Raw genomic sequence first — 26,153 nt, 5'->3', positions numbered from 1 at the left:
CACCCTAATCAGTGTGGGTTAGAGTTTGGGTTAGTGTGTAGCCGGGTAGTTAGGTCATTTTGTGACAACAATAAATTACTACAGACTACTCTCTGTGCTGCATAGGCTGTACTTCACTATGCCAGGAGCTTCTGGTCTTCTTAAATCTCATTTGAGTACATCAAGACCATGAACCTCGACTACACGGCGGCAAACAACAGAAAAATGAGTCATGCGCGCGATGCTGCTCATATGCCGTTGTACATACGTGACTGGCAGATATGTGTGTGTTCCTTTGTGTGTGTTCCTTTGTCGTGTTAGAGGCTGTTGCATTTCCCTGCTCTGGCATCGCTCTGAGGACTGATAATGGGATGTGGCGTCCCTGGGCACACAGACACGTGAATGGCCCCTCATAAACTCACACCTGGCTCGGGGTCCACGAACCTTCAGGAGCGGTGCCCAGATGGCACGCTGGTTAACCCATCTATAGGCGATAACTGTGCCAGATGGGAAGAAACTAATATTAGCACAGCACCATCAATAATCCACCCTCATTGTGCGGAGACGGCCACTCCTCCATCTGTGACCACAAGCGACGTCTCAAGTGAAATGTGGACGCTGTCAGCTGCACCTGAACATGGGAAGGAAACAGTTAGTGAGCTGTCGATAAACATTTGAGATTCATTGACTTGTATAGGTACAGAATGTGCGTCGGTTGGTCAGTATTTTGCCACAGACTGAAATATCTAAAACAGCTAGTTCAGAAAGTTTGTCAGGAAATTTGAATCAGACATTGATATCCCCTTCGAGATGAACCGTCATGACCTGTAGCCTCTTTACCTTTCCTGCATCAACTCATCATTATAATTTGATTATGCTTATTTTTGCATTTAGCTCATCGCACTGCAGTGCTTAATACAGTAGCACATGTCTGGTCATTTGTTTTGTGTATTTGTGTCGGTATTAGCGTCATGCAGGCAGTCTTGGATGTGAAACTGTTAAATAGAGCAGAGAACAATATGTATGACGTGGATCCCCAGCTTATGTCCAGACTCATTTTAAGCCTATCCGTGTAGCTAATGCATTAACAAAGCTTTTTTTTTTTTTTTTTTAAGCTGAATGAATACATAATGAAACTGAAGGACGTGAAATTAATTCTCACAGTATTATTAGTGAAGCTGATGTTGTCAATGTTTTTTTTTTTAAATTTTTCTTTTAATTCCTTTCTCTGTCAACCAAAACAGCCGTCAACAGCAAATAAATGCATTTTGTAACGGTTCAGTACACAGTACGTACTTATTCCTAGTTTCATTAATTTCATAGTGATCATATTTATTTTTATGGTTCATTTGGACTCCCTCAGCCATTGCGCTTGTGCAACTTTATTCCTGTGTTTGGTTTTCTGCTGCTTCTCTCGTCCACACACTTCTGACAAGACAGGTTTCTCTCATATTTTCACTCCTCTCAGCTGAGTTAGCAAAAGGTGCAAAAGTGCATAGAAATGTACAATACATCAAGGCTGTTTTCTCAGGTTTTGTTAGCCTCAGCTGCACATACAGTAGACTTTCCAGTTTTGTTCCATTTTACTTTGTTTTATTCTGCTTACACATACAATTTCAGAAACGAAAATGTCTTAAAATAATCATCTTAATAGAACTTAACTAAACAACCAGGCAATATAATATCTAATAATAATTTGCCCCATTCACCTCTAGTGTCTCCCTTCAACTAAGACATAATTAAAATGTTTTTATGTACATAGTATAGAAACTAGTTAGCACAGCTTTCAAATAAATGTAGTCAGACAAATATTTTCCTCTCACATGTAATGGAATATTAATAGACCATAAAATGTAAATACTCAAGTAGTACTTTATGAGTTAGCCCTGTGATAGATTAGCGTCCTGTCCTCAGTCTACCTCTCGCCCAGTGACAGCTGGGACAGGCTCCAGTCTAGTGCACAGATGTCAAACATACGGCTCGAGGGCCAAAAGCAGCCCGCGAGAGTGTCTAATTTATAACCACCACTACATGTATGCCTTTTATGTCTTTATATCTCAAACATTTTGTACAGTACATCAGAGTGTGTTATCAAACCTGCCGTTAGGTGTCACTGTTGTTCTTTTCACAAGTTTTTCCCGCCCTGTTGCTCATTACTGTACAAAGCCACTGAAGACATGACGTTCTCCATCTGTCTGCTCTGACGTTTATTTAAATGTGTGTACAAGGTTAATTTATATTACATTACTTACACTAACTTCACAAGATCACAGAAAACAAGGCATTAACATCACATGAGTATCCTTCATTTTTTTTGTTCTCAGGCACATAATGTAAAATATCCTCCGGCCAACCAAAACTGTGGAGCATACACAGACAGGTTAATCAACAGTTACAGCTCTCAATGTCCACACTTAATACTGGTCTTTTCACTAATAAAAATGTCTGCACACAAGAAAATTCCCCTCTGTCCGACTGCACCACCGAGGGAACATCAACATACACAGTGCTCAGAGAGAGGAATGACGGAGCCGACGAACCGGTTTGTCAGAGGATGTTCTCTGTTAAAGAAGCTGTTCCACGTAATGCTGGGCTACGGAGAAAATTTAACCGAGGAAGGGAGAGAGTGGGGCAGGGAATGGAAGCACTGCTATTTATTGTTGAGCGAACAGAAAGACAGGTGGCTTCACAAAGCCACAGGTATGTGGTGCCGTTGGAGTCGTTGCCTGCCTCTGGTGCTTCGGTCCTCTCCTCTTCAGTACCAGTACAAGTCCTTCTTGTCCATACTCCGTCCTGCAGAGGCGATAAATGGAAAGCAGTTTCACACACTACTGGAGGGTGCTCATAACCAAGTTTGATAAGTAAAATTAAGCTGAAATAAATATAGATTTTCTTTTTTTTCCCCCACACACGGTAGTTTTTCTCAGAATAATATCCACACTATTCTAAGAAACAAATAAGATATAGATCATTATTAAACACCTGGCATTTAGTTCCTAAAAACTTCCAGGAAGTCATACTTCACTTTGGAGGACATTCTGACTTGTCACAAAGGGGAATGCGCTGGCTTGTTAATGTTTCCTCATACCCATTATGTGCCCCATTAAGCCTCATTAATGAATGGCTAAGATTAAATCTGAATTAGGTGCAAAATGGCACACATTCACTTGTGATCATATAAAATCCTTCATCCTCTTATCATTTAGTCTGTTTAAATCAAAGAACTGTTCGTGCCTGTGAATTTTAAAGTAAGTGTTGCGATTGAAACTTTTGCTGCCTCTCAAACTGTTTAAATAAATAAGTTGGTGCTTTTAAGTTAATATTCAGCTAGTATTTGTTGGGCAAGGGACACCTTATTTACTGTGAGGAGGAAATGGTTTATTAGCTTTACAAACAAATGATCTCATTTATTTTACCTGTGCGTCAGGTGAAGCTGTGGCCTCATTCGAACTCTTAATCTAAACTTCATTAGCTGAGATTCTAAACTAATAAAGTAGAAGCAGGGATGTTGTTTATGGAATGCTACAATACAACATTTGAATTATAGTCCACAAGAAAATACTGTAATCTATGCAGTGTGACATACCTTTCCCTACTCAACCCTGATGACGCTGCCAAGGTTTATTTACTTAGCTCCTCCTCAACCACAGAGGGCAATATAAAACTATTTAAACAATGTAAAATGCACGATGCTATTCTGGGCTAAAGTCATTGACACAAAGGTGAATGTGTAAATTCACAGATGTATTTTTATCAGGAAAAAGTATATGATCCTTTCTAGCCACTAAGGAATTACTGAACCTTATTATTAAAGTGCTTCTTAATCTGAGGTGCAGTTATTGTCATTGTAGTGGCTGGAAGTTTTATTTTTTTTGAAAGATGCTGCACTGCAGCTGCAGGATTACCAGGTTCCACGCTGACTGCAGGGTCCACGGACTCTCTAAACCCTTGAGGTACTGTCCAGCCGGGAAGCATTTCTTGCTTGGAGCCGGAGGCCATGCTGGGTCCCAACTCACCCCGGTCACTGTGAAGTAGGTGCAGCAGGGATGTGGCATATTGTTGTCCGGTAAGACTCAGCCCCGCTGGGGGCAAGGGGTATGTGATGGACTGCAATCCTGGACCCTCCCCACCGATCGAGTGCCAGGTGCCAGGGGAGTCGTCCGCGGACCTGAAGGTGAGGAGGCGTCCTGCTGCAGGGGGGACCTGAGGCTCGGTGTAAGAGTGAGCAACACTGCCCTGACAAGAGTTGGGATCCTCTGGAGGGGGAGCAAAGAAATAAGCCATGCAAGATGAACAAGATTGAATATCTTGTTTGTAGTCGTGTCATGCAGCGTGGACGGTGTATGCTTACCCAATTTAATAATTTTACGGCTATTCTTTGTCTTTGCTGCCGGTGCTTTGGCCTTGCAGACTTTGCTGAGAGCGCGCTTGAAGTGAGCATCCACCATGCTGTTGGTGTCCCCCTGGAAGTAAGTCAGGACGACACACTGAGAGTGACCCTCCACCTTAACGGCTATTGGATTGTCTGTTCTGTCCTCCATGGGTCAGCTGTGCCTTAAACAAAGAAACAAACGAGAAAAATCAGCAACACAGGATCATGAGAAAACTCTACCACCATCTCTGAAGTGTGCTGTATTCCCCCAATTAAAACCAGTGAACTTTGCCATAGGTCCAGTCTCTACAGTTCGCCCCTGGCTAGCAGCATTCTAATCAATAAATTATTAATTAATTACTATGAAATAAAATGCTTTATATCGTGTGCTTTTTATTGAGGGATACTGACAACCTGGTCCACTGTTATCCATAAACTCTGGACAGATTTATGTATTTCTTTTAGTAACCTGTATTTTCTTTTAGCATATCTTATTCACTTATTATAGTTGAAAACTAAATCTCTTCTTTGGATGACTCACATCATGAAATGTTGACATTCAAGGCAACATGGCCATTCATTCCTTGTTAAAAAGTGTTTCACACAAACACAAACAGGCACTTTTCACACCAAGTGACAATATTTCTCCTCATTTGGAAAATCACTGGAATTAAAAAGCCTAATTAGCAGCCTATGTCAAGCACTGTATAAGTCAAGAGCAAATATTCAACCTACGTTCATTCTGCCGTGAGAACAAGACGGTAATAAATGACAACACAAACCCTCACTGAATAAAAACCCAGCAATATTTAAAGTGCTTCTCTTACCTGCCCTGACGGTTAACCAAAGATGACTGGGGAGCGCAACCCAGCATTGACCGGTTGATCAGAAGAAAAATGAACAGCTGATTTTTGGAAAATATTTCACTTTGCTTCAGTTTAATCATTCGAATGATCAGTTTGTAAAAATCTACATTCCCATCTACAGACAAAACATTTCACTCACAGACCATCTGAAGTTAGTTGATGTGTTAGCCCGGGAGGGCGTGTGGTGCTTCATGAACACAGGCGGCTATGAGCAGAATGTCATCAAGCAAGTTCAACCAGAACCTGAACGACAGCTTATTAAAACATTCCTCAGTGTCAGTGTCAAACAGCCATAAACACATCAGACAGAAAACCTGAGGAGTTGAGCTATGTTTTCTTTTAGATTTTTTTTAAAAAAAAGAAAGAAAAAAGATTCAACATCATGGATATTAGAATGTACATCGATCAGCCATAACATTATGACCCCCTAATGTAGTGCAGGTCTCCCTTGTGCCTCCATAACAGTTGTGACTCATCAGATAATGGGCAACCGAGAATGGGTGTCCTGTGGTGTCTGGTAACACAGTGTTGTTAGTGGGGCCCTTTGGGGCCTGTGGGTTGAGGGGAGGGGCCTCTGTGGATCATCCCACTGATACTTGGTCAGTTTAGGATCTAGTGAATTGGGAGGCCAGGTCAACACTTTGTTCTGTTTTTCATGTTTTTGTAGTTATTACTAAACAACCTCCCAAAGTTGTTTTTGTGTGTGTTACCTTGAAAACACATGATCAGATGTTAGTGGAAGCCTGACAGCCATCAGTCAACCTCTGGGCCACGATCACATGTCTTAAGAACATCTTGATTGCAGAGAGCCGCAAAGCGAGCCCACTTTAGAAGAGCTATAAAGACTTCGTAGGAGAGCAGATGGACAGTGAAAGGTGGCACTTTGAGCACATTATCCAGAGAGAGATACAGCTCTGTACATGGACTCACCGCCATATGTGTTTCACACCCAACGCTTGTAAATGTTTGTAAATGTGCTTGTTTACCATTGAATATCAACCCAAGTTACATAAGAGATGATAGGCAGTATAATGAGAAGCTGCATCCACACTGCACAGTAACGCTGTAAACTAGGAAACCACTGCTGTGGACTATTAACGCAGGGAATGGATTCCAGTGGCAGCGCTGTGCCCTCAAGGGGCGGTGGAAAGAATGCAAAGTATGACCTGTGCAACTGAAAGCACACTGCACACACAGGTATATGTGTCTGACAATAACTCTGAGTTGCTGAAATAGTTTTCATTGATTTTCTATAGAGTGCTCCCAATCTGACCTATATATTGACAAGACTCCCTCCTACAATGTGCCTCCAGAACAGCTGTGACTCATCAGAGCATGGACGTGGGCCCTATGAGGGTGTCCTGTGGTGTCTGGTAATAGAATGTTGTTAGTGGAGGTCTTTGGGTCCAGTGAGTTGAGGGGAGGGGCCTCTGTGGATCGGGTTTGTTCCAGTGCATCCTACAGATACTTGATCAGTTTGGGATCTAGTGAATTTGGAGGCCAGGTCAACACCTTGAGTTGTTTCTATTTTTTTTTTTTTTGTGTGAGTGTCTGTGTCAGGCTGCATGCTGCTGGGGATGGCTGCTGCCATCAAGGAGTGTCATTGCTATGGGGTGGGGGTGTCTAGTCTGGTCTAGGTGGGTGGTACACGTCTAAGTAACATCCACATGAATGTCATGTTCAAAAGGTTTCCCAGCAGAACATTGAATGACAAGATGGTCAATGTTATTTACGTCTCCTGTCATTGGTCATAATATTGTGGCTGAACTTTATGTTATATGTGGTTTACCCGCAGGTCTATATCCCACTGTAGAAAATGGTAGACCAAATATATGTTACACCAAAGCATTTTGTTTTTAAACCAAAAAAAATCATATCATGATAAAATCTTTGTGGATTCAGAAGCGAAAAAATGTGTTGGTAAGTTTGTTAGAAGAAGAAAAAATCTTTTTATTTCCACAATCTCTGTAATATGGCTTTACAGAGAGTTTCTAGTCGAGGAAAAAATAATATATTCGACTGTAAAGTTTTACTTTCCAGTCAAGAAAGATGAGTGAACACACATTTCCAAGTCTAAACCTTCACTCAAGATTTTTGTGACAAACAAAGAGAAATTAATTATTATTGAAAACATAAAATCACAAAAAAAAACTATTAGGATAAAATTAAATTAAATGGAAAAATGTTATAACATTGGTCTGATATATACAACAAAACCGTGAAGTATTCAGATCACGTCCCTTTACTTTGAACTGACTCTATGCAATCTTTGAATTGCATGAATGGTTTTAATGCATGGTGCAGTAATCTCTGTGGACCCATTGTAGCTCCATCAAAATGTGGTTTATCTAATCTTTCTCTTCCCATTATATCATTTTTCAGCCTCACTACCATCATTGTTTAGGAGTGAACAATGGACCTCGAAATGCTACTGAAATGGCTCATCTAGAGGCCCACTCCTGCCCCCTACTGATGGAGGTTGGGTGCTGTAGAGGTGGATGTGTTTTCAGAAGCAACTGATTCAGAATTAACAAGATTTTTCTTTTTGCTTCCCGCTGTTGCAGAGCGACTCCGGTCTGAAAACGGGGGACAACAGACAGAAAACAATGGGTCATTCTGGTGAAAACACTTATCGTCAACAGTGTGGATATTACACTGCAATATGTCTTGTACTCAACAAACATGGTTTTTACCTGAGTATTCACTGAAACGTCCGCAGCAGAAGTGGATGCTCCACTGTTTCCTCACATTTTCCTTCATCAAACAGTGGAAGATAAAAACAAAGAAGCCTGGAACAAAAAGCAAAAGCACAACCCTTTGTCAAAAGAAATATTGTTTCTCAGTTTTTTCTCTGTGTTTGGTTTCATTTACATTTTAATATAGACCCCGTCACGGTTTGTAAACAATGTGACGTTTTTGAGGGGCGGGGCTTAGCTGAATGCAACGTATTTCAATTAATGAATTGTTATTGCGAGTTGACGAGCAAAACAGATATTTTAGAGAATATACCAGAATATACCAATACACTCACTCCCCGAGTGGTTTTTAAAAAGTTGACTCTGTCTGATGCGACTATATTCGGACTACATTCACCGACTCCTACACTCTCACTCACTGGATGGACGATTTGACCAAAGGAGGACACAGAGGGGACAAAGTCTGGTCTGTCTTTATCAACTGAATCCTCTCTAACAAAGATATTGCAAGAAATAAGCGGAACCACTGTGGAGAGTAACGTAGCAACTTCTGCTCGGACACAACGCAAGTAATGCTGCGTTAGCTCGCGGTTAGCATTAGCATTAACATCGCCTGAAACTCCCCTCTGTTTTGCCTCCAGTTATCATGATGTCACAGTGACGTAGTCCATGAAGGGGTCTATTTAGAAGTCAATATTGCCAGCTTATATAAACAGAACAGAGAATGGAGTCCTAGGCAGTGAGGAGGTAAGTGTTACTTGCGAATGGCTAATACATGCTGAGAAAGTAGCAGACTAGGATGACTAGGATGGAGCAGAGTGTATATTTACAATTAATGTGTGAGGAATAACAGAATGAAGCAGAAGATTGGCATGGGGAGCCGGTGATAAGGATAATTCATACAGAGTAACAAATGACAGATGTGATTAAAATGATTTTGCAACTTAATGCAGCTCATATTTACCCTGCAGAGTATTGGCGATTGTGAACAGGTACATCATGACTACTCTCCCAGGTCCAAATGAAAAAAAGCCTAACAACCATGTCAGGCCAAGCAGGACAGTCAGACCGACTACTGCCCTCAGGTGATGCACAGTGTTATGTCTGTTTGCTGATGGCTTGTTGGCATTCATCTTTCTGATCTGAATCAGAACCCCGATGAACACACACATGTTGCCCAGCAGGATCAGAAGAACGAACGCCACCACTGTCACGTAGAAGAAACCCTCATTCTGCAGCCAGCAGCTGTGGGAGGAGGAGGAGGAACTTTGGCACTCAAGACCTCTATTGCTATACTCCAGAGTGGAATATATAATAATAATATGATATATTTATTAACCAGCATTTGTGTCACTGAGTTCAATGGTTCAGTACTTACTATGGCTCAGAGGAATTATCAGACCCAATGTCTCCATATACATCTTTATCTATAGCCAGCACCAGGCAAACGATCACCAAAGGAATGCCTGCAAAAACACAAAACTTTTACACCATGATCTAATTGCAGCGACTGAACATATCCATTGTCTAACAAATTGAAATATAAATAAAAGCAACCCAAAAACATTTTGTGGATGAGGATTCTTTTGTAGGATCTGCTGCAAACCTCATGCTATCTACTGCAGAAAGACATTTACAAATTTCTGTCTTACCCCATCCCATGGCACAGAACTTGGGGATGTAGGAGGGAACATAGGTGTTGAAGACCTTGACCAGTGCCATGTACATGTGAAAGGCCTCCAGGCCCATCCACGAGAAGGTTGCTAGTAAAAAATAATGGAGGACCGCAGCGGTGGAGATGCACAGGCCGTAGTTGGAGAGAGATGCGAGCCAAGAGTTAAGAAGGAAAATCAAGTTCAGCCCCAGCATGGCAACTGAAAGGTTGATGAGTATCTTAGACGGGTAGTCCCTACGCAGCTTCCTAGAAAGAGATTGCCAGTGTGAGACTCGTGATTTTTTTTTTTTTTTTTCACTATTGCTATAATTAGCCCACGCTAAAATGAAAACTCAAACAAATTCATAAATTCCACTTTACTATGTGACAGTTTATAGCTCGTGGGTTGGTATTGTTTGATCAGACTATTGTTTCGAGATCAGGAATGAACTGCTTAACATTAAAGCTGGTTTTATTGCGAAACCTGCATGCAATAGCCTAGAGCAGAAACAAATGATTTCACGCATGAATAAATAAAGCACTTTGACATGAAGCAGCGTATCCACTCTCTATATTTTGGCCTGGCCCTAGTTAACGGTCACAACAAGAGAGTCAATGCAATCCAAGACTCGAAAATTTATACATGTAGCGTCTGTGTGAGTGACTCACTCAAAAAGAAGATAGGTGAGTAGAGTGATGCCTAAAAAAATACAGGATATACCACAACCAACATATGAGAGCATTGTCAGAATGTAGCTGTCAGTTTCACTGATGGGAGCTCTGGATATATCCTGAAACAGAAGGCACAAACAGGACACGTTCAAATCCATTCATTTTGAGACCCTCTCGTAAAGTTGTTAAGCAAACAGAACGAAGGGAAGCAGCGCAAGATGTTACCGTTTACCCAATAATAATAACCGCACTTAAAAATGAATAATATAACGGCAGGACATATTCACACAAAGGGACTTTAATAGTTGCATCTTGCATCGTTGGCACAAAAACACGAAAGCAGTCAACAGCGGACCAGATTGCACACAGTATGCTGGTGCTGGTGGGAGTTTGTTCCGTGGTTTAATTAACAAAAAGCAGACCAGCCACTCACCAGGAGAACAGCAAACTGCGTGAGGTGATCACAGAGACAGCTGGTCTGATGAGGAGAAATATTCTGGGTTTGACAGCCGCTGTTGTTCCAACCCCCCTGCCCAGCTGAAACACACACAAACCCAAAATAAAAAACACACACATAACACCCACACACTGTTTCATTAAAGCTCCTTATCCACTCAGTTTCCTGTTTTCTTTATTAAGTTCACTGGCTCCTAAAAAAGTACATGAGGCTTAGTCACAGTGAACGACCTGAATCCAAGTGGACGCAAATAAAATTAACAAACAAACTCACCATTCTTGTTGAAATCCCAGAACATACATTGTACCTTGTCCGGCTGTAGAAATGGGGAAGCGATGTTAGAACTGGAGTGAAATGGAAAAACCTCGTAATAACTGGAAAACCATTTATTTCTCACCTTTGCAGGCTTTCGGTGACTCAGTGTCACTATCACTCGATCCTGCAGGTTGACGACAAGCCCTCTCTTTATGCTGGCAGATATTATTTGAGAGTTTAACATCAAGAACTCACTGGCTATGAACTGGTCCTGTGAAAAATGTTGTCACATTAGCGAGCAGGACGATAAACAGTAGCAAAATGTCATCAAAGCCACATTAAAATCTGCTGGGAACATATGTTGCTGCACAGTTGTTTTGTGGTTGATTATGGAAAAAATTTAAAGTAAGTTAATATACAATATATACGTTTAAATCTGTCCCAAGGTTTGCAGAATCAATCTCTTTTTGTTTGTTGAATCTGTAGAAAACTGAATACAAAAATGGTTGCCTGGCAACCCCAGGAAGTCACTGCATCCATCCAAGGCCAATGTCTGGCAAATGACACCCGTGTAAAACCACAAATTGTTCTTCTTAAACTTCTTAATTCACAGGAAATTTATGGACAACATGTGATTATTTTTTCTTATTTAAGGTAGATTAAGGAAGCAGCCTGTACGCCCTGACAACATAACAGGTGCGCAGCTGCACAGTAGCAAATAAGTGTTGCAGCTGCCACAATCATAAACAGTGTGTGAACGACGCTAAAAATAAACAGCAAACACTGTGACAGATAGCAACAGAGGATGATTTTAAAGAAAAGTACCTGAAAAAGGTCGTCTGTTGCATAAAACTGAAACTGTATACGAGTTTTGTTTCTCAGATGAGGAGGGAAAAAATCTTGGATTGAAGAGGGCAAGGAAATGGTTGCACTGGCCTCAGGCGGGCTTTCGCTCACAAAGCTCTGGTTCAGAAAAACCTGAGAGAGAAAAAAAAGTAATCATATATTACTTAAACCGACTTCATGGATCACAGAGTTTGCTTGATGTGTCCTTGAGGCCACAGTGTGCGTTTAATAACACAGTGTCCTGATTTTTTCCGCAGTTTCTCGAGGACGTAAGTGTGACTGAAATTGCCCCTAAGCTGTCATGTGGAACCATTTTTGAGTTAAGCAAACATCCCTCGGGTATTTTGTGTGCAAGCCGCTGCCTTTTTTTTTTGTTTGTTTGTTTTTTTTGTTTTTTGTTTTTTGCATACTGAAGCATTTATCTCACCTTTGGGTTTGATTCTGGAGAAACAGAAGACACGACAAAGGTGAGGCCGCCGAACTGATCTGGATCCACGTCGATCATTGAAAGAGCCACAGAGGGAGCTGTTAAACTCAGAGATCCAACATGGAAATCCATAGTGTCTCCAATTTTGTCTGTCAGGTTCAGGATGCTTTTGCCATGAACAAAAGACGGACATTACAACAATTAAAATAAATAAATAAAAAGATGTAAAAGGAATGACAGGAAAGGAAAGCTGACACGCCGCTTCTCTTTTTTCCCCTTACTTGTTAGACACCGGAGTGAGATCAGTCTTAGAGAGCAGCATGTTAGAAATTGTGTCGATGATGCTGACTCCAATAGAAGGCTTGACGTCGTTTATATCCACAACTTCTTTGAGCTTGTCCACCACTGAAGTCAGCTGGTGGGAAGAGAGCTCGTCGCTGTTATTTAACTGAACCTGTACAAGTTCTTGAATTATGGCCGCAACCTCAGCCATGTTATCTAGAAAACATTAGTGCCAGCATTAGTTTCTGTTGCTCTACAGCTTTGAAATAATGAATACATTTGTGTGACTGATTGTCTCGTACCACTAGTGACAGTGATATTGGTGAGATCTGTGATGGAAACAAGCTGATCGCAGTTCGTCATATCAGGATCAGCCCAGCTGGTTTCATCAGTTTCAGGGTCTAACTGGCTGAAGAGAGAAGAGAATTAAATGAAGCAGAAAATAACACAAATAACACGAGAACGATGTCTGCGGCCTATTTCCTGGTCCTCACTTAATAAGATCATTTTCGGATTCTGACAAAGTGTAATGAAGCACTGTTTAATTAGCGTCAAGCCTGTTTTTCCACGAGGGACCATAAAACCTTATTACCCATATTATCAATCACTGTTGCTTTACTGACGTATCTTTAACCTAATGTTTGGCAGAGATAGGGCACGAAAGATTAAAGCCCTTCATTACACTAATAATTCCAAATAGGAAATTGATTCTTTGAGCTGCAGGTTGTTAGGGATCCATCAGAGTTACATGTGTGGGGTCAGAGCCTGTGTACGTAGTTGGGAGGATGGGATTTCTCTTGTCTCGCTGAGCCGTATCTATGGAAACACATTGTTCTGACTGAGATGGCTGAACGTGTTAGCGAGCGTCTCCACTTTTCCCCCGTATGTTACTATCAATATAGAAATGAGTATCAAGTGTGAATAAACCACAGAATATCACTGTATTTTTTTCGTCCAATAATGAAGTATAAATATAGAGTTTATTGTGATGTGGGTGGAGCCTGTTCTTTTCTTCTCCGCTTTATGCAGGGCCTATTAGAAAGGGCAACTGGCTTCTTCAGCTCTAAAAAAAACAAAAATATTGTGGTTTAAACTGGAACATCTGTGGCTGTTGCACATCACAAACTCACTTGGCTGAGGTCTGTAATGGTCATTACCTGTAATTGAAGGAAACTGTTTGGATCCTTTTTTCCTTCCCCGCTGAAAGCTACACTAACGACCCATTACTGGCCAGCGCTGGCAGCTCCTCTCCGTGGAGCGGTTTTACATAGATGGCTTCCTTCACTCCGCTTCCAAACAATCTGTCTTCTTTGGCCTAAATGTGTACATTGTTGTCCTCAAAGGAGTGTCCCTTGTCCTTCGGGTGTAGGTGGACCGCAGAATCCCATTTGTCTACCTGCATCCAAAGGACAAAGGACACTCGAAAGGCACATATGACTGTCTTTTTTAACCCGAAACGTCTTCAAGAAATGAAGTGCGTGAAAGTGACTGCGTAACTGCTCTCCCCCTTTAAAGTGACTGACCTGATTTCTTGGAGCCACTTGACGCTAGTTGTCTCGCGGTTAATGAAATGGAGAGCCCCCCGAGAGCTGTAAATGTGTCTCAGGTGGGTTTAGTATAAAGACGCTTGTGTCTGGAAAATCCAGTCGCCGTCCCTAATCATTATTCCTGGCTACAATTACACCATAAAGACAAAAGGACACTTTAAGCAACTCTGAGAAAAGCTAAATGAAAAGTTTAAGTCAGGTGAAAGATACAAATAGCACCAGGTCACCGAACATACCCTGGAATTCAGTTTAATCCATCCATCCACACAAAATGAATGCAATGAGTACAAGGAGGAGACTGGTGGGGGATACCTCCGACTGAGTTGAAAGCTTTAACAGCCAGGATGTAGAGACTCTGCATAAAAAAAAAGTGTTGCACAGGTTCTTCACCAGCCAAATCTTCACGGGAGAGTGACAGTGAAGAATTAAATCTCCAAGAGTTTCAGCATGATATCGGATAAGTGTCATGACTCAGTTTTGCCAGTTTTTCAGGTCATAGGTGTCAAACTCTGGCCTCGCAAGACCAAATACCAAATGACTACTAGAGCTGGCTGGTTTTATGCAGCTCATGTATCGCTGATACTACAAGTCCCAGAATGCTCTGCTGGGGGCTCATCAATCAGGACAGGACCTGTTAACACCCTCTCCTTTGTTGACAGCAGTCACATCCTCATGCTACTACTGGCACCGCGCTACACCTCCCAAAAACGGAGAAAAGAAAGGTTGCTTGTTTAGTATGTAGAGGGGGGCATATAAAACAAGGACCCAAATACTTAAATAGACCACAGTGGAAGACCCGCCTCAATGGGACCCAAAGCATTTATAATTAATTAAAAGTTTATATGGCTATTCTTTTTGTATAAATGCCCCGATAAATATTCTGGCCCACGACTTTGTGCATTTATTAAAGTTTGGCCCGCTGTGAATTTCAGATTGACACCCCTGCTTTAGGTCATAGTCTTCAAATAACTGCTTCAGTTGTTTCACTGACACCATTTACAGGAGAGGACAACAACGCCTCCACCCACTGAGGAAGCTTAACCCTGGTTTACTGGTCACTCGTTGAATCCTCACATTTAACATTTCGTACTGGAATAACTCTCTCACCACCAAACATAAGACCAAACTAACACACCAGGTCAGCTAAAGAAGCGGTTCGCTCCACACTCCCCTGTCTGAACTTTGCAGCCACTCCTACCACTCACTGTCATCAGACAGAAGGTGCAAAGATCCACCGGCCCAGAAAAATATATCTATAAAAAAAATCCTTCATTCCATCTGCAATAACCACTGTGAACACTGCACCTTTAAACCTGCACCTATTGATCAGTTGCAGTTTTCATTTACTCCCACAATGTACCGGTCGTGTGTGTTTTAAATTTCTCTAGATGTGTCTCGATGGGAATTGTGTGATTGTTCTGTGTGAACCCTGTCAAAGAAGAATTTCTGCAACATTTGGGACAGACAATAAAGCATATCTAAGAAACAGTCTTACCACAGTCTGTACGCTTTCTCTGACACAGGCTTTGTACATTGCATTTCTTGGATGACTTGTGGAAATGTCTCAGGCCAGATGTATTCACCATACTTGATTGATGTTGTGGTGTCTTCTTTACAGTCTTCTGGCACTGAGAAAACAAAAACAAAAGGATAGAAATAAAAGACAAATGAAAAAGGATTAGTTGTCTTAGATCATAAGTGACCCCTAGGGGTTCCGCGGAGGCACTGCAGGGGAGGTCGCAAAACCTTTGGTTGATTAGACATTTTTTAGATATTTTTTAATGTCCCCCACAAATTTAAATTTCTTTAAAGACACATTTACATGAATCCAACATATTTTAATAAAAGGATAGTCACCCAAGGACACTTTACAGGAAGGAAGAGATGAATACAGCAGTAGATAGACACATCAATGGGCACAAAGAAACAGCACGCAAACATCCAAATACAAGACACATACAATAAGCAACATTCAAGCAGTAACGGACAGACAATGTGCAGCATTTAATAAAACAGCATGAATGAAATAAAACTTGGAAATGCAGAAGGGAGAAGTAGGACGGTGGAGTGACTTAAGGATGGAGTGAGTAAGCGACTCTGAACAGGCGGGTTCTGAGTCTGGTTTTGAAAACAGGGAGAGAGTCGATATTACGGATGTCAGAAGGTAAAGAGTTCAAATTTATAATCACTCACTGAAGACCCCCGTCTTAGACACACAGCTTACCTATGTGCTTGATTGCCAGGTCATCAGTTTTAATGAGAATAGAACTGTTTTTATACTCTGACGTCAAGGAAACATTAATGAAAGTTTCACTTTCTGCCACGCTGTTCATGTTGAATTCCTGAACGTGGAAGGTACAGTAATATCTGTGGATTAAACGTGCATTTAGCAGTTATTAAATACAAATTAGATTGAGTGACACAGCGTCAAAACAGACAGTGGCAGATATATCTCGGTATAAACTTATAATTTATATGTCTTCATGGTCACGTACTGTTTTTGTTGGTCAGCTGAATCCTAAAGAAAGAAACCAGAGGGCGTGATTCTTTTAGCTCAGAATGTACAGAATAAATCTTTGCAGTGACATTATATGTATGTTTACATATTAGGATTAAGCAGCTACTATGAAGCACATACTCACCATCAAACCAACATTTAGCTTCATGTTCCTGTAAAATATCACAGATGAATCAACCAAAGCTGTTACGGCCCAAAACAAGATGGTAGTTAACGAGTTAGTGCAGTGGCACCCACCTGCCCACATTATTCTTTATGATGAAATTCAACACGACCATTGTTTTGTTCCCTTCCAGTCGTTCTTTCACCTTTTCCAAAAATAACAGAGAACTGGTGTTACTATGAACGTGTTTGTGTCACAGCTTTAAAGTACCTCTCTGTCATCCATCTCTTACCCAATTCTTGATAAGACCCTCTGGTTCTGGGGGGTTGCCTGTTATACTCAAGGTCAGATTAACTCTAAAGAATATATCAGGTCCAACTGCAGGTGTGAGAAGGCAGATAACACCACGTTTTAATTTTTGCAACAAATAATTCTATATTAAATAGTCAAGCAGATATCGATTTGTCACACTGATGAACACTGACAAAAGAGCAAGAAAAGGCAACAAAGACTGTAATTATTAATTATTAATGTCCATGCAGTCATTCAAAATCCGTCATATCAAATCCATGAAGTCAAATTCTTTTCCATTTTTGTGATCGGACGTGTGTGTGAGTATTCTCAGTCATCCTATTGTGGTACATCCAAAAACAAAGCTAAAATGAATCAAACTGACTTGTTGACTCTTCTTAAAGATGATTCACTCATTTATCCTCAGCTCTAAATAACAGGGACCAATTTTAGGTCTGTAAATGACTTGCAATTAGAGCAGGTTTATTGGATTAACTGGTGTGACGTCCATATTTTGTGTGAGAAGAAATGGGAGAAGAAAGGGCAAGTATGCAGAGGTTGTATAAACAAGTGATGAAAGTGAACTGTGAACTGACCGAACGTTAGATTTAGGTCAAGAGGCTCTCTGGTCGTTGACATGGAAGTAGGTTTGACTGGCAGGCTTTGAGTCACACCTCTTTCTGTAAAGTAATTGACGTATTTACAGCAAAGCTCTGACTAAAACAGCCTTCAATACACTGCTGTGCCCAATGAAAAAACACTATTTTTATGACTCATTTAGATGTTGTACAACCCTGTAGTTTTGTTTTTACTGACATGCTCACCTGATGTAGTCACTTCAGGGCTGACAGCTGGTGGGAGTGTTGTCACCCCAGGAAATAAGGCTTAGAGGCAGAGAAAATATCATTAAAATAGCATTACTACCCAAAGTGAAATGATAAAAACCCCAGTTCTCTTCAATAAATAGTCACTAATCATCTATAGGTGTTTCTAATGTATTTCTGCCTCTTTTTCTTTTTTTTTTAATGTCTGTATGCAGCAACCTTTTAACGTAGCCACTTTACAACAGTGAAAGTGCACATAATTAAATAACAATGTCTGCTTAGTTCTATTATAAGTGCGTTCAGTACTGAACAAATATCATTAAATTATGTAAGCACATTTAGAAGAAAGAAAGGGCATACTCCTTTTAGACAATAAATTTGTGCCTGGGTTAATCTTTGACAGACACAGAGAAACGCTAAAAGAAACAAGCGTTTGCATTTTGTGAAACTCGTACGGAACTGCACAGTGTGGATCATGCTCACCCGAAGGAAGTATTCTGATGCTTCTAGCGTCAGCTGTCAGGTTGAGGAAGTTGTTAGAGAAGGTTGCGTTCAGCAGCGCAGTAACGTTTGCCTGAACCAGTTCCACGTTAGCGGCAGGTTCCACGTTTATATGGACTTCACTGTGGTAACTGAATGTGAACCACAAGAAAATATGAAGAGCGTGGGGTGGCTTGTGTGTGTTAATCTTTTGTAGGTTTGGGATTCATCTTACCACTTCTGGCAGGTGGAGTTTGGTAATGCCCCCAGAGCCTGAAAACACAGAGGTTTTCATATGCTTACTAAAAGATTAACATTAACTTAATACAATTTAAACCCAGTTTGTTTTCTAATCGGCTTCTCTTTGGGGATACTGGTTGTCCTTTCTGGGGAATGTCTACCTGAGGACTGAGTAGAGTACCTGAGTTTGCTGCGCATGTAGAGCTGCAGAATGATTAACCACAGGGCAGGTATGGCTGTATAGGAACACAGATAACAGAAATGACACATAGACTGGAACAGTTTTCACTAATGATGTTGTGCATAGCACATTTACAACCAACAGACACTGACAAAACAATCTTCTACATTCACTCAAATGCTACACATGGTTAGTGTAGTAGATCTATCTGAGTTGTTAATTATAGCCCATTGTCACTACCCCTTTGAAGGGGATGTTGCACTTTTTACTCAACTGCTTGTTATTTTAAACCACTTCCTCAATGATACATAACTGTGCCGTTTTTGACATTGTGTACATTTGCATTAAACTACTGCTACTTTTATCTAAGGACCTATGTAAGAAAAACTGCGTTACCTGGTGGGTGACACAACGATTTCCAAGACAGAAATGTTTGGTTGAAAGATGCTCTCCAACTGATAAAAGATCAATGAAGGAGGTCAAATATTCTGAAAGGCTCAAATGATTGTTTGTATTCAGGTGAGTTCCTCGTACCCAGTCTCTTGTGATTTTCTCCGGGGACATGGAACAGTTTACGGGGGGCGTAGAGTGAACTGCAAGCGTCCACATTTCGATTTTGTAGAGCGGCCATGCTAACAAATTAAAAGCGAGAAAGAAGGAGAAAAGGATTTCAATGAAATGTAGAAACGAAAACTTTCAACCTAACCAGTTATACCGTCAGTTGCTGAACCACAAAGTGTATTATCCACACACTCACTGAAACTGTCTACTATCAGAGTCATTTGCAGCGAAAAGGGGATATACTGCAATTACCACAGTGTAGGCTCTTCTCTGGAACAAGAGAACACTCATGTTTCCAGTTCCGCAGGTCCCAGCTCACCACATCCCCATCTGCACACCGCAGCCTCCACAGCTCCTCAGCACTCCATTCTTTGGACCACATTCTGAACAAACCAATCTCCCCGACGAGGTTACTACCACTCTCTATCTTCACTTTGCCATTTACTTGTACATAATGAGACGCCCCCAGAGTGAGGGTGCCGTTTTGAGACAGCTGCGGCTGTGAGGTGTTGCTGAGGGGCATCTCTTCCAGGCTGGTTCTGTTGACGTAAATCGTCATCCGCTGAGCACGGGCCGACCAGGTGAGGCAGACGGAGTGCCATTCGTGCAGCCTCAATTCCTTTTGCACCTGCCACTGTTTTCCAAACAGCCATACGGTCAGCAGTTGACCTTTGCCCTCAAGGCCGAGCTCTATGGGACTCTTTGTTGGAGCTTTGTAGACAAAAGCTGTCCATTTTGTCGAAAGCGTGCGGCGTACAAGCACGCACACGCTCAGCTCCCTCAGGGCTGGCAGCGCAGCCTCTGGCCTCAGCTGGCACAAACATTCAGACTCGAACTTCAGCATGTTACCCCACAGGCTGGTGGCGGCTGAAATGACACGTAAGCTGCACTTAATGAAGAATAAAATGAGTCAAAAATGAGTCAACACAGTTAATTATTAATCGATTCTTTCTGTTAAGTTCACATCTCAACTGTTTAAAGAGAAAATAAAGAAAAGAAACAAAGTACTGGAACCAGTTTGTGTATTTATATTCCTCTACACACTCTAATGTTTGTATTACTTTTGACACAGTTTATCTATTTAAGGAGTGAAAGAAGAAACATTTTCAGCTGCCCCAGTTAATTGTACATTTAAACTTACTTGATCGCAGAGGACACACTGACATTATAATACACACACAGATGGTCAGAGAAGACAGGCTTCTCACGGAGCTCATGGTGGCAGATAAAAACTCTTTCGGGTGCCACTCAGCTGTTCACCTGTTGCACAGTGACAGTGAGACTTAATCATTTCCATTCACCTTGAGACAATCATGTCCACGACTAACACATATTTGAACGACCGAATGCAGAAAAGACTTACCATGGTCCTCTCCTTGAAATGGATGTGCTCGTACCAGTTTTGTCAATTAAATCAAGCAATAAATATCAGTTTATGAGAGAATCCGGCAGAGCCATGAGACCGCTGGCCAGCTCTGCTTTATTACTCTATAAGAAGACATCCACTCCCTCTCCCTTTACTTCCCTGAGTTACTCATTAAACGCTGGCAATAAACACAACCAACAAACAGGATAATGCTAAACCCGTGACATCACAAAAACTTTCTTGATGTCTCCCATGAAAACATTCGAGCTATCAGTGTTTGTGAACACCTAATGAATGAAGGTGTAAAATGTAGAGAAGGGCCAGACAATGCTGGGAACTAGGCCTCTGATTGTGTAGGTGTTGAACACACACACACATATGGCTTACTGTGACATTATCACAACTCATCATCTCTACACAAGCTTCACAGGGTTGTTATGTAAGGTTTCTTCTCCTCCTACATGAGTTTCTGATAGAAGTTTAATAATTCTGTAGTGTTGCACACTGATTGCCTACGGTAGCTTGAAACAGAAGGCTATTATTTTTGGAGATAAACTGAAAACTGAAAACAACATCTGCATAGTTTTCAGTTGCTTAGACACCAAATGTCGCCACAAAGTTTCTTTACAAATGTGTTTGTGCCTCAACTCAGACACCGCAGCGGATTATGTGTATGTGTCTGTGGGTTTGTGTGGGTCTTCATGCCTGTGTGTCAACCAGTGAGTCATGGTAATATTCTTTGTAGTTATCAAAAAATGATAACTGCTCAAACAAATGTAATTAGTTATTCCGGATGACACGTAATGACTGTGTCTGTCTTATTCTCAGCAGTGCAGACCTGAAGGTAAGATACGTTTATAGTGCTAACAAATGTCACATGCAACGGTTCATTTTTAACCTTATAATATTGTATTATTACCAGCGTGCTTCTTTTTTGTTCATTTTTAGCTCTATAGTACCACCAAGTGATCAAACAGAATATTGCAGAGTTTGACTTTCTTTTTTCTCTAACTCGGTTTTGGAACCATCTATGACGAACAGCAAGGTGGTACTGGTGGGTAGGATTCGACATATTTCATTTCAGCTTGCAAACATTTTCACACAGAGTCTCTTTGTCGCACACTGGTTTGTTAACAAGGGTCTCATTCATGCATTACACTTTCCTTCCCTCCTCCTCCTCCTTCTCTCCCTGGCTGAGAAGCCAGAGCCAAAACGGGTTCCCCAGAGGGAACATGAGAAGGTGTGACGTGAGGTGCCCAGGTGGGGGGCTTGTATTCATTGGTCCCTGGGTGAGTCCGGTTGGGAACCTCTCTTGCGTCATTAGTGATGCCGAATGAGGGGTATTCCCAAAGATCTTTCCCACCACTGCTTACCTCTGCTGTGCTGGAGACAATCTTGCAGAGAGGCAAACCTCAAGGAAGCTGTAAATCTATAATTAGACTTTGAAAGATATTGAAGTATGCTGATTATCTGAGGTTTTTATTGCTATTATTTGTTAAGCTTTTGCCTCAGAATCAATAGTTGGTAGCAGCTGTCTTTTTAAGTGTAACTTTCCTCCTTGCATGTGAGTGTGACGTATGAAGTTGCTTTCTTAGAGCTGCAGTTTTTGTTTGCGAAGAAGGTGAATGACATACACTTCAGAGAAGGACCAACAACATTTGACCAATGTGGGTGTGTCTCTATGCTCCTCTGCTTACGGTAAGTCAAACATTTAATCAGTTTCCTCCTATAGGTTTCTAAAAAAATAACGTTTAATCTATGCTGTTTCCAGACAATTAGAATTGAGTTTGAAAAAAAAAAAGAAAGATAAAGTACAATTAGACCAGAGTTAAAGTATGATTTATTTTAATAAAAAAATCAGAATTCATGACTACAATGTTACTTTCCAAACAGCTCATGAGCTATAATGCACTGTTCTGTGAATACATCCCGCATGTTACAAAAAAAAGGGAAAAAAGCTTACACCTTTATAAGAGCATTGACACTTATATAGATATGTATGAACACATTTCTACCCTTATTTTTTAAAAATACTAGTACAGCAATTATTTTGTATAAATACTAGAACAGCAGCTACAGCCTCCAAGAGGATATTGAAGAGCTTCTAGTACTTTGCCAGTGGATACGTTTTGTTGAGGATGCCACTGTCCTTTTTACTTAAGATTTTGAGAGCTTTGAAAGACTTTGAGTACCATGTGATCAGTGTTCTAATACTTATTATGGTTGTGTGCTTTATCAGGTTTGGTGTGTGCTGGTGCGATCTGAGTCAAACTGTGATCAGGTGCAGTTCTTAGACTCTAATGGCACTTGTGTTGCATGCCCTGTATGTGGGCCTGGAGAGCAGCTCTCAGAGGTAATGCATGTAGTGACATCACCATTCCCCTTGAGCCGTCCTTTACTTCACTCTACCTCTCTCCACATTGTCTATGTTGTGCATCATTCTCAGGACTGCGGCTTTGGAGACGGCGGGGACGGGGTCTGTATTCCGTGTGAGGAAGGGACGTTCAGCACAGAAGCAGATGTGGCTCCATGCAGAAGATGCACCCAGTGCAATCTGCTGAACCGGCGGGAGGAGACAGCGTGTTCACCGGTGACTGATGCCCTGTGTGGACAGTGCGTTCCAGGGTGGGTTATCAGACAGTGTGTCTGGACAAACACAGACAGAATTTGTTTATGTGTCCAAGCTTTGAAGACGCTCCTGTACACAGGTTTTATGAACTCAGGAGCATGACTGGGGAAGTGGAGCTGTCCTGTTTGCCTTGTTCCCACCATGATGCCGGCCATAAAGAGTGTTTACATACGACAGCTTTGGGCTCTAAAACAAGTAAGATCTAGAGATAAACCACAGACTTCATGGCACCATGTTAATAAGCATAGATAAATAGTTTTATTGACTGGTGATTTTCCAGTTGTGTTGTCAAGGAAATGTTTTTAATTATCGTTTCCTGACAGAGGCGCACGCGGCCATCACCTTGAGTAATTTAAAAGAACCTGAAGAGAGGAGTGAGTATCTCTGTGGATTTTTAATGGAGCAGCTCTTCTATCCGATTTGATTTAACTAACTTTTATGTTTATGTAAGGAGTGAAAGAAGAAACATTTTCAGTGGTCCTGATTGGCTCAGCGACAGCTTCCTCGATTTTCTTCGTTGCTCTGCTGCTTTGGCTGTTTCTCCTGACGGCAGAGAGATTCAGTGAGTCAGATAACGTGTAGCATTTTAGATTTATTTAACACGGCTTGACTAAAAGGGCATCTCCTGAACTTCCTGCGATATATATATTCAGAGCAGGTCCCTGAGTACAGCTCTCCTGAGCCTGAAGGACTACTGTCTGCAGCCGACATCCAGTGCACACATCTGTCCATCCCCTCAGAGAGAGCAGCAGAAGCCCCTTCACTGACGGCTACAGCTGAAGATCCGGCAAGGTGGAGCAACCCCATCATTACATCCACGCTCCTCATTCATCTACATCAGTCCCTGTGTAATTATTTACACCACTGACTACTTCCTTTTCAGAGGCCTGCACTCAGTGAGCCACGAGAACGAGTTGCATCCTACCTCTATTGTGATAAATGTCACCACCAACATCAAGTCCTCCGGTTCAAACAAAGACAACAGCACAAAGGAGGAGCAACAAAACATCTCCACAGAGGAGGTATTGATCGAGACTCCATATTTACTTTGTTTGTTATTCATTAAAGTTGATAAAGGACGCGGCCTATTAACTGGGACAAATGGTTCTCTTCACAGTGTTATCTGGCTGTGGAGATTTATTTATTGTTGGGCTGCTGATATATTCACTGCAGACATATGCGATCAACCTAATGCGCTTTCATTTTTTTTTTTTTTGCACATTTTCTATGTAAATTTCAGATGGAGCAACAACTGCAGGCAATATGGGAGCTCACTCAAGGTATGTATCTTTGCTTTTTACCAGCCACAGTCCTCGTTTAACACACTGACACAGGATTTTAATAAAATAATAAAACAGTAAAGCAATCCAGTCACTTTTAGAGTAAGTTTCCTCTCTTTACATAGCTATGCTGCATGTCTAGGTTGATACGTGCTTAGCATGTCCCTCCACTTCATTTGCAGATACACAGGTTCCGGTTCCAACTTTTTCCACCAGGACTGGCTCAGTTGTTTCTAAAGTCTGTTCATACTTTTTCTGATCTTCCTCTATGCAGGACAGAGTATCGAGGTGCTGGACTATGACACAGTCCAGGACTTGTCCCTGCTGCTTGACTCACCTGAGAACATCAACATTTTGAGGAGACTTGGCTGGTCTCTGGGCGTTCCACCTCAGGTCATTGCACATATCAAAGGATTCCAGGACCTTTTTCAGTACCTGCGCACCTCCACGTACACACTGCTGCCCCAACTGGCCCAGGCTGCTGCACTCTTGCCCCACTCTGGTGTCGTTGCTAGGATACACAGAGCCGTGGTGAACAACTGACCACTTGGACTGTACGTGTCATATAGTATTTCTGACCTACTTTGCATGATGTCACCAGATCCTCCTATTAATCAAATACTTATTGTTTGGAAATTCATTATTTCAAGAGACTTCAACAAACTGGTTTTACTAAAATGTCGTATCACTGACTTCTGACCATTGTTTTTGAGCATTGTAAAGGATACTTACCAAGTTTCATCCGAATAAAAGTATAATTTCGTATCATGTGAGAGCACAAAAGTAATCATTTGCGCTTTGAGCCTTAAATAATACATTATCCAGGTCATTGCAACTGAACCCTACATGCAGTGTTATTTCCTGTTTACCATGTAAAATAGATGAGAGGGCCTCTAGCGAAAGCATGTGAGCGAGACCAGGACAGAGGATGTAGTGTTGATGCTTAGAGAAAGAACTCAGTGCTCTGAGAAAATGTGTTATTCTCTCATTGGGGAAGAGTTTGCCAACTGATGACCATTTCCCTTGATCTCCAGCTCAACAGATTTTTCACCACATTAAATCCGGTAAGCCTTTAATTTTTTTCTTCCATCACTGCTTTTTAAATCCATGTCAAAAGAAAACCAAGACCAAATTCTCAGTTAAGTTTAATGTTATTCTTTCTTTTACTTCTTTTGCATATCTACGAATCTTACACGCCTTACAAAAACTTTTATATCATAAAAATATTATATTTGCTTTATCCAATGGTCCTGTTTTGTTAAAGTATCGAAGCTATTTTATTAACTCATTAAGCTTGCTAACTTATGTTGTCAGCTCCTTTTATGGATAAACTTTTACGTTTATTAGGATGCAGCAACTACCCATTATAAACGCAAGGGGACGCTCCTCGCTATCCCTGCAGATGTGACCGGTATTTTTCACTTCCCACAACCCCACCCCCAAACCTCGATCGTCTATTGAAAAAAGATGAATCAACGCTCAATGAATAATGCTTACACTGGGTTTTCACGGCTTTTCTTTTAGTGTTGAGGACAAACAGGAAGACGTTTCTAAACTCTGCAGTTCCTGCTGTCACTTTTAGTATTTTAATTTATGAAAACCATTTGTAGCGTTGCACCTACTGTGA

The 26,153-nt window shown here is 41.3% G+C and overlaps 3 protein-coding genes across 4 annotated transcripts; 1 reads left to right on the top strand and 2 right to left on the bottom strand.

Moving 5' to 3' along the window:
• Positions 1-1,555: 1,555 nt before the first annotated feature.
• On the bottom strand, positions 1,556-5,717 carry vgll1 (vestigial like family member 1). Of its 2 annotated transcripts, none has more exons than XM_047584340.1 (4): positions 5,179-5,717; positions 4,331-4,533; positions 3,996-4,235; positions 1,556-2,772 (listed from the first exon to the last, which is right to left on the bottom strand). In XM_047584340.1, exons 2-4 carry the CDS (start codon positions 4,518-4,520, stop codon positions 2,735-2,737), a joined length of 468 nt encoding a protein of 155 aa, XP_047440296.1. In that variant the 5' UTR covers positions 4,521-4,533; positions 5,179-5,717; the 3' UTR covers positions 1,556-2,734. The 2 variants fall into 2 exon arrangements, with proteins under 2 accessions (XP_047440296.1, XP_047440295.1); XM_047584339.1 differs by having other exon boundaries at positions 3,885-4,235; positions 5,179-5,713.
• Positions 5,718-7,142: 1,425 nt separating this feature from the next.
• Positions 7,143-20,756, bottom strand: adgrg4a (adhesion G protein-coupled receptor G4a). Its single transcript, XM_047584389.1, has 29 exons — positions 20,615-20,756; positions 20,393-20,511; positions 19,504-20,118; positions 19,225-19,322; positions 19,087-19,145; positions 18,691-18,745; positions 18,505-18,542; positions 18,273-18,421; positions 17,790-17,849; positions 17,562-17,645; positions 16,967-17,052; positions 16,809-16,879; positions 16,696-16,723; positions 16,549-16,571; positions 16,278-16,420; positions 15,549-15,681; positions 12,809-12,915; positions 12,506-12,722; positions 12,225-12,390; positions 11,777-11,929; positions 11,094-11,222; positions 10,970-11,012; positions 10,673-10,776; positions 10,237-10,358; positions 9,566-9,834; positions 9,292-9,379; positions 8,878-9,158; positions 7,911-8,006; positions 7,143-7,793 (listed from the first exon to the last, which is right to left on the bottom strand). Exons 2-29 carry the CDS (start codon positions 20,466-20,468, stop codon positions 7,684-7,686), a joined length of 3,603 nt encoding a protein of 1,200 aa, XP_047440345.1. The 5' UTR covers positions 20,469-20,511; positions 20,615-20,756; the 3' UTR covers positions 7,143-7,683.
• Positions 20,757-22,255: 1,499 nt separating this feature from the next.
• LOC125008366 (tumor necrosis factor receptor superfamily member 19-like) lies at positions 22,256-25,283 on the top strand. Its single transcript, XM_047585576.1, has 10 exons — positions 22,256-22,315; positions 22,857-22,970; positions 23,064-23,242; positions 23,326-23,441; positions 23,570-23,620; positions 23,698-23,808; positions 23,900-24,038; positions 24,130-24,268; positions 24,487-24,526; positions 24,801-25,283. The coding sequence occupies exons 1-10, from the start codon at positions 22,283-22,285 to the stop codon at positions 25,067-25,069; spliced, it is 1,191 nt and encodes a 396-aa protein (XP_047441532.1). The 5' UTR covers positions 22,256-22,282; the 3' UTR covers positions 25,070-25,283.
• Positions 25,284-26,153: the final 870 nt, after the last annotated feature.

Source organism: Mugil cephalus, chromosome 5 (assembly GCF_022458985.1).
Source record: "Mugil cephalus isolate CIBA_MC_2020 chromosome 5, CIBA_Mcephalus_1.1, whole genome shotgun sequence".
Classification (NCBI taxonomy): domain Eukaryota; kingdom Metazoa; phylum Chordata; class Actinopteri; order Mugiliformes; family Mugilidae; genus Mugil; species Mugil cephalus.
The sequence above is the reverse complement of the archived record's forward strand: the minus strand, read 5'-3'. Positions and strand labels throughout refer to the sequence as shown.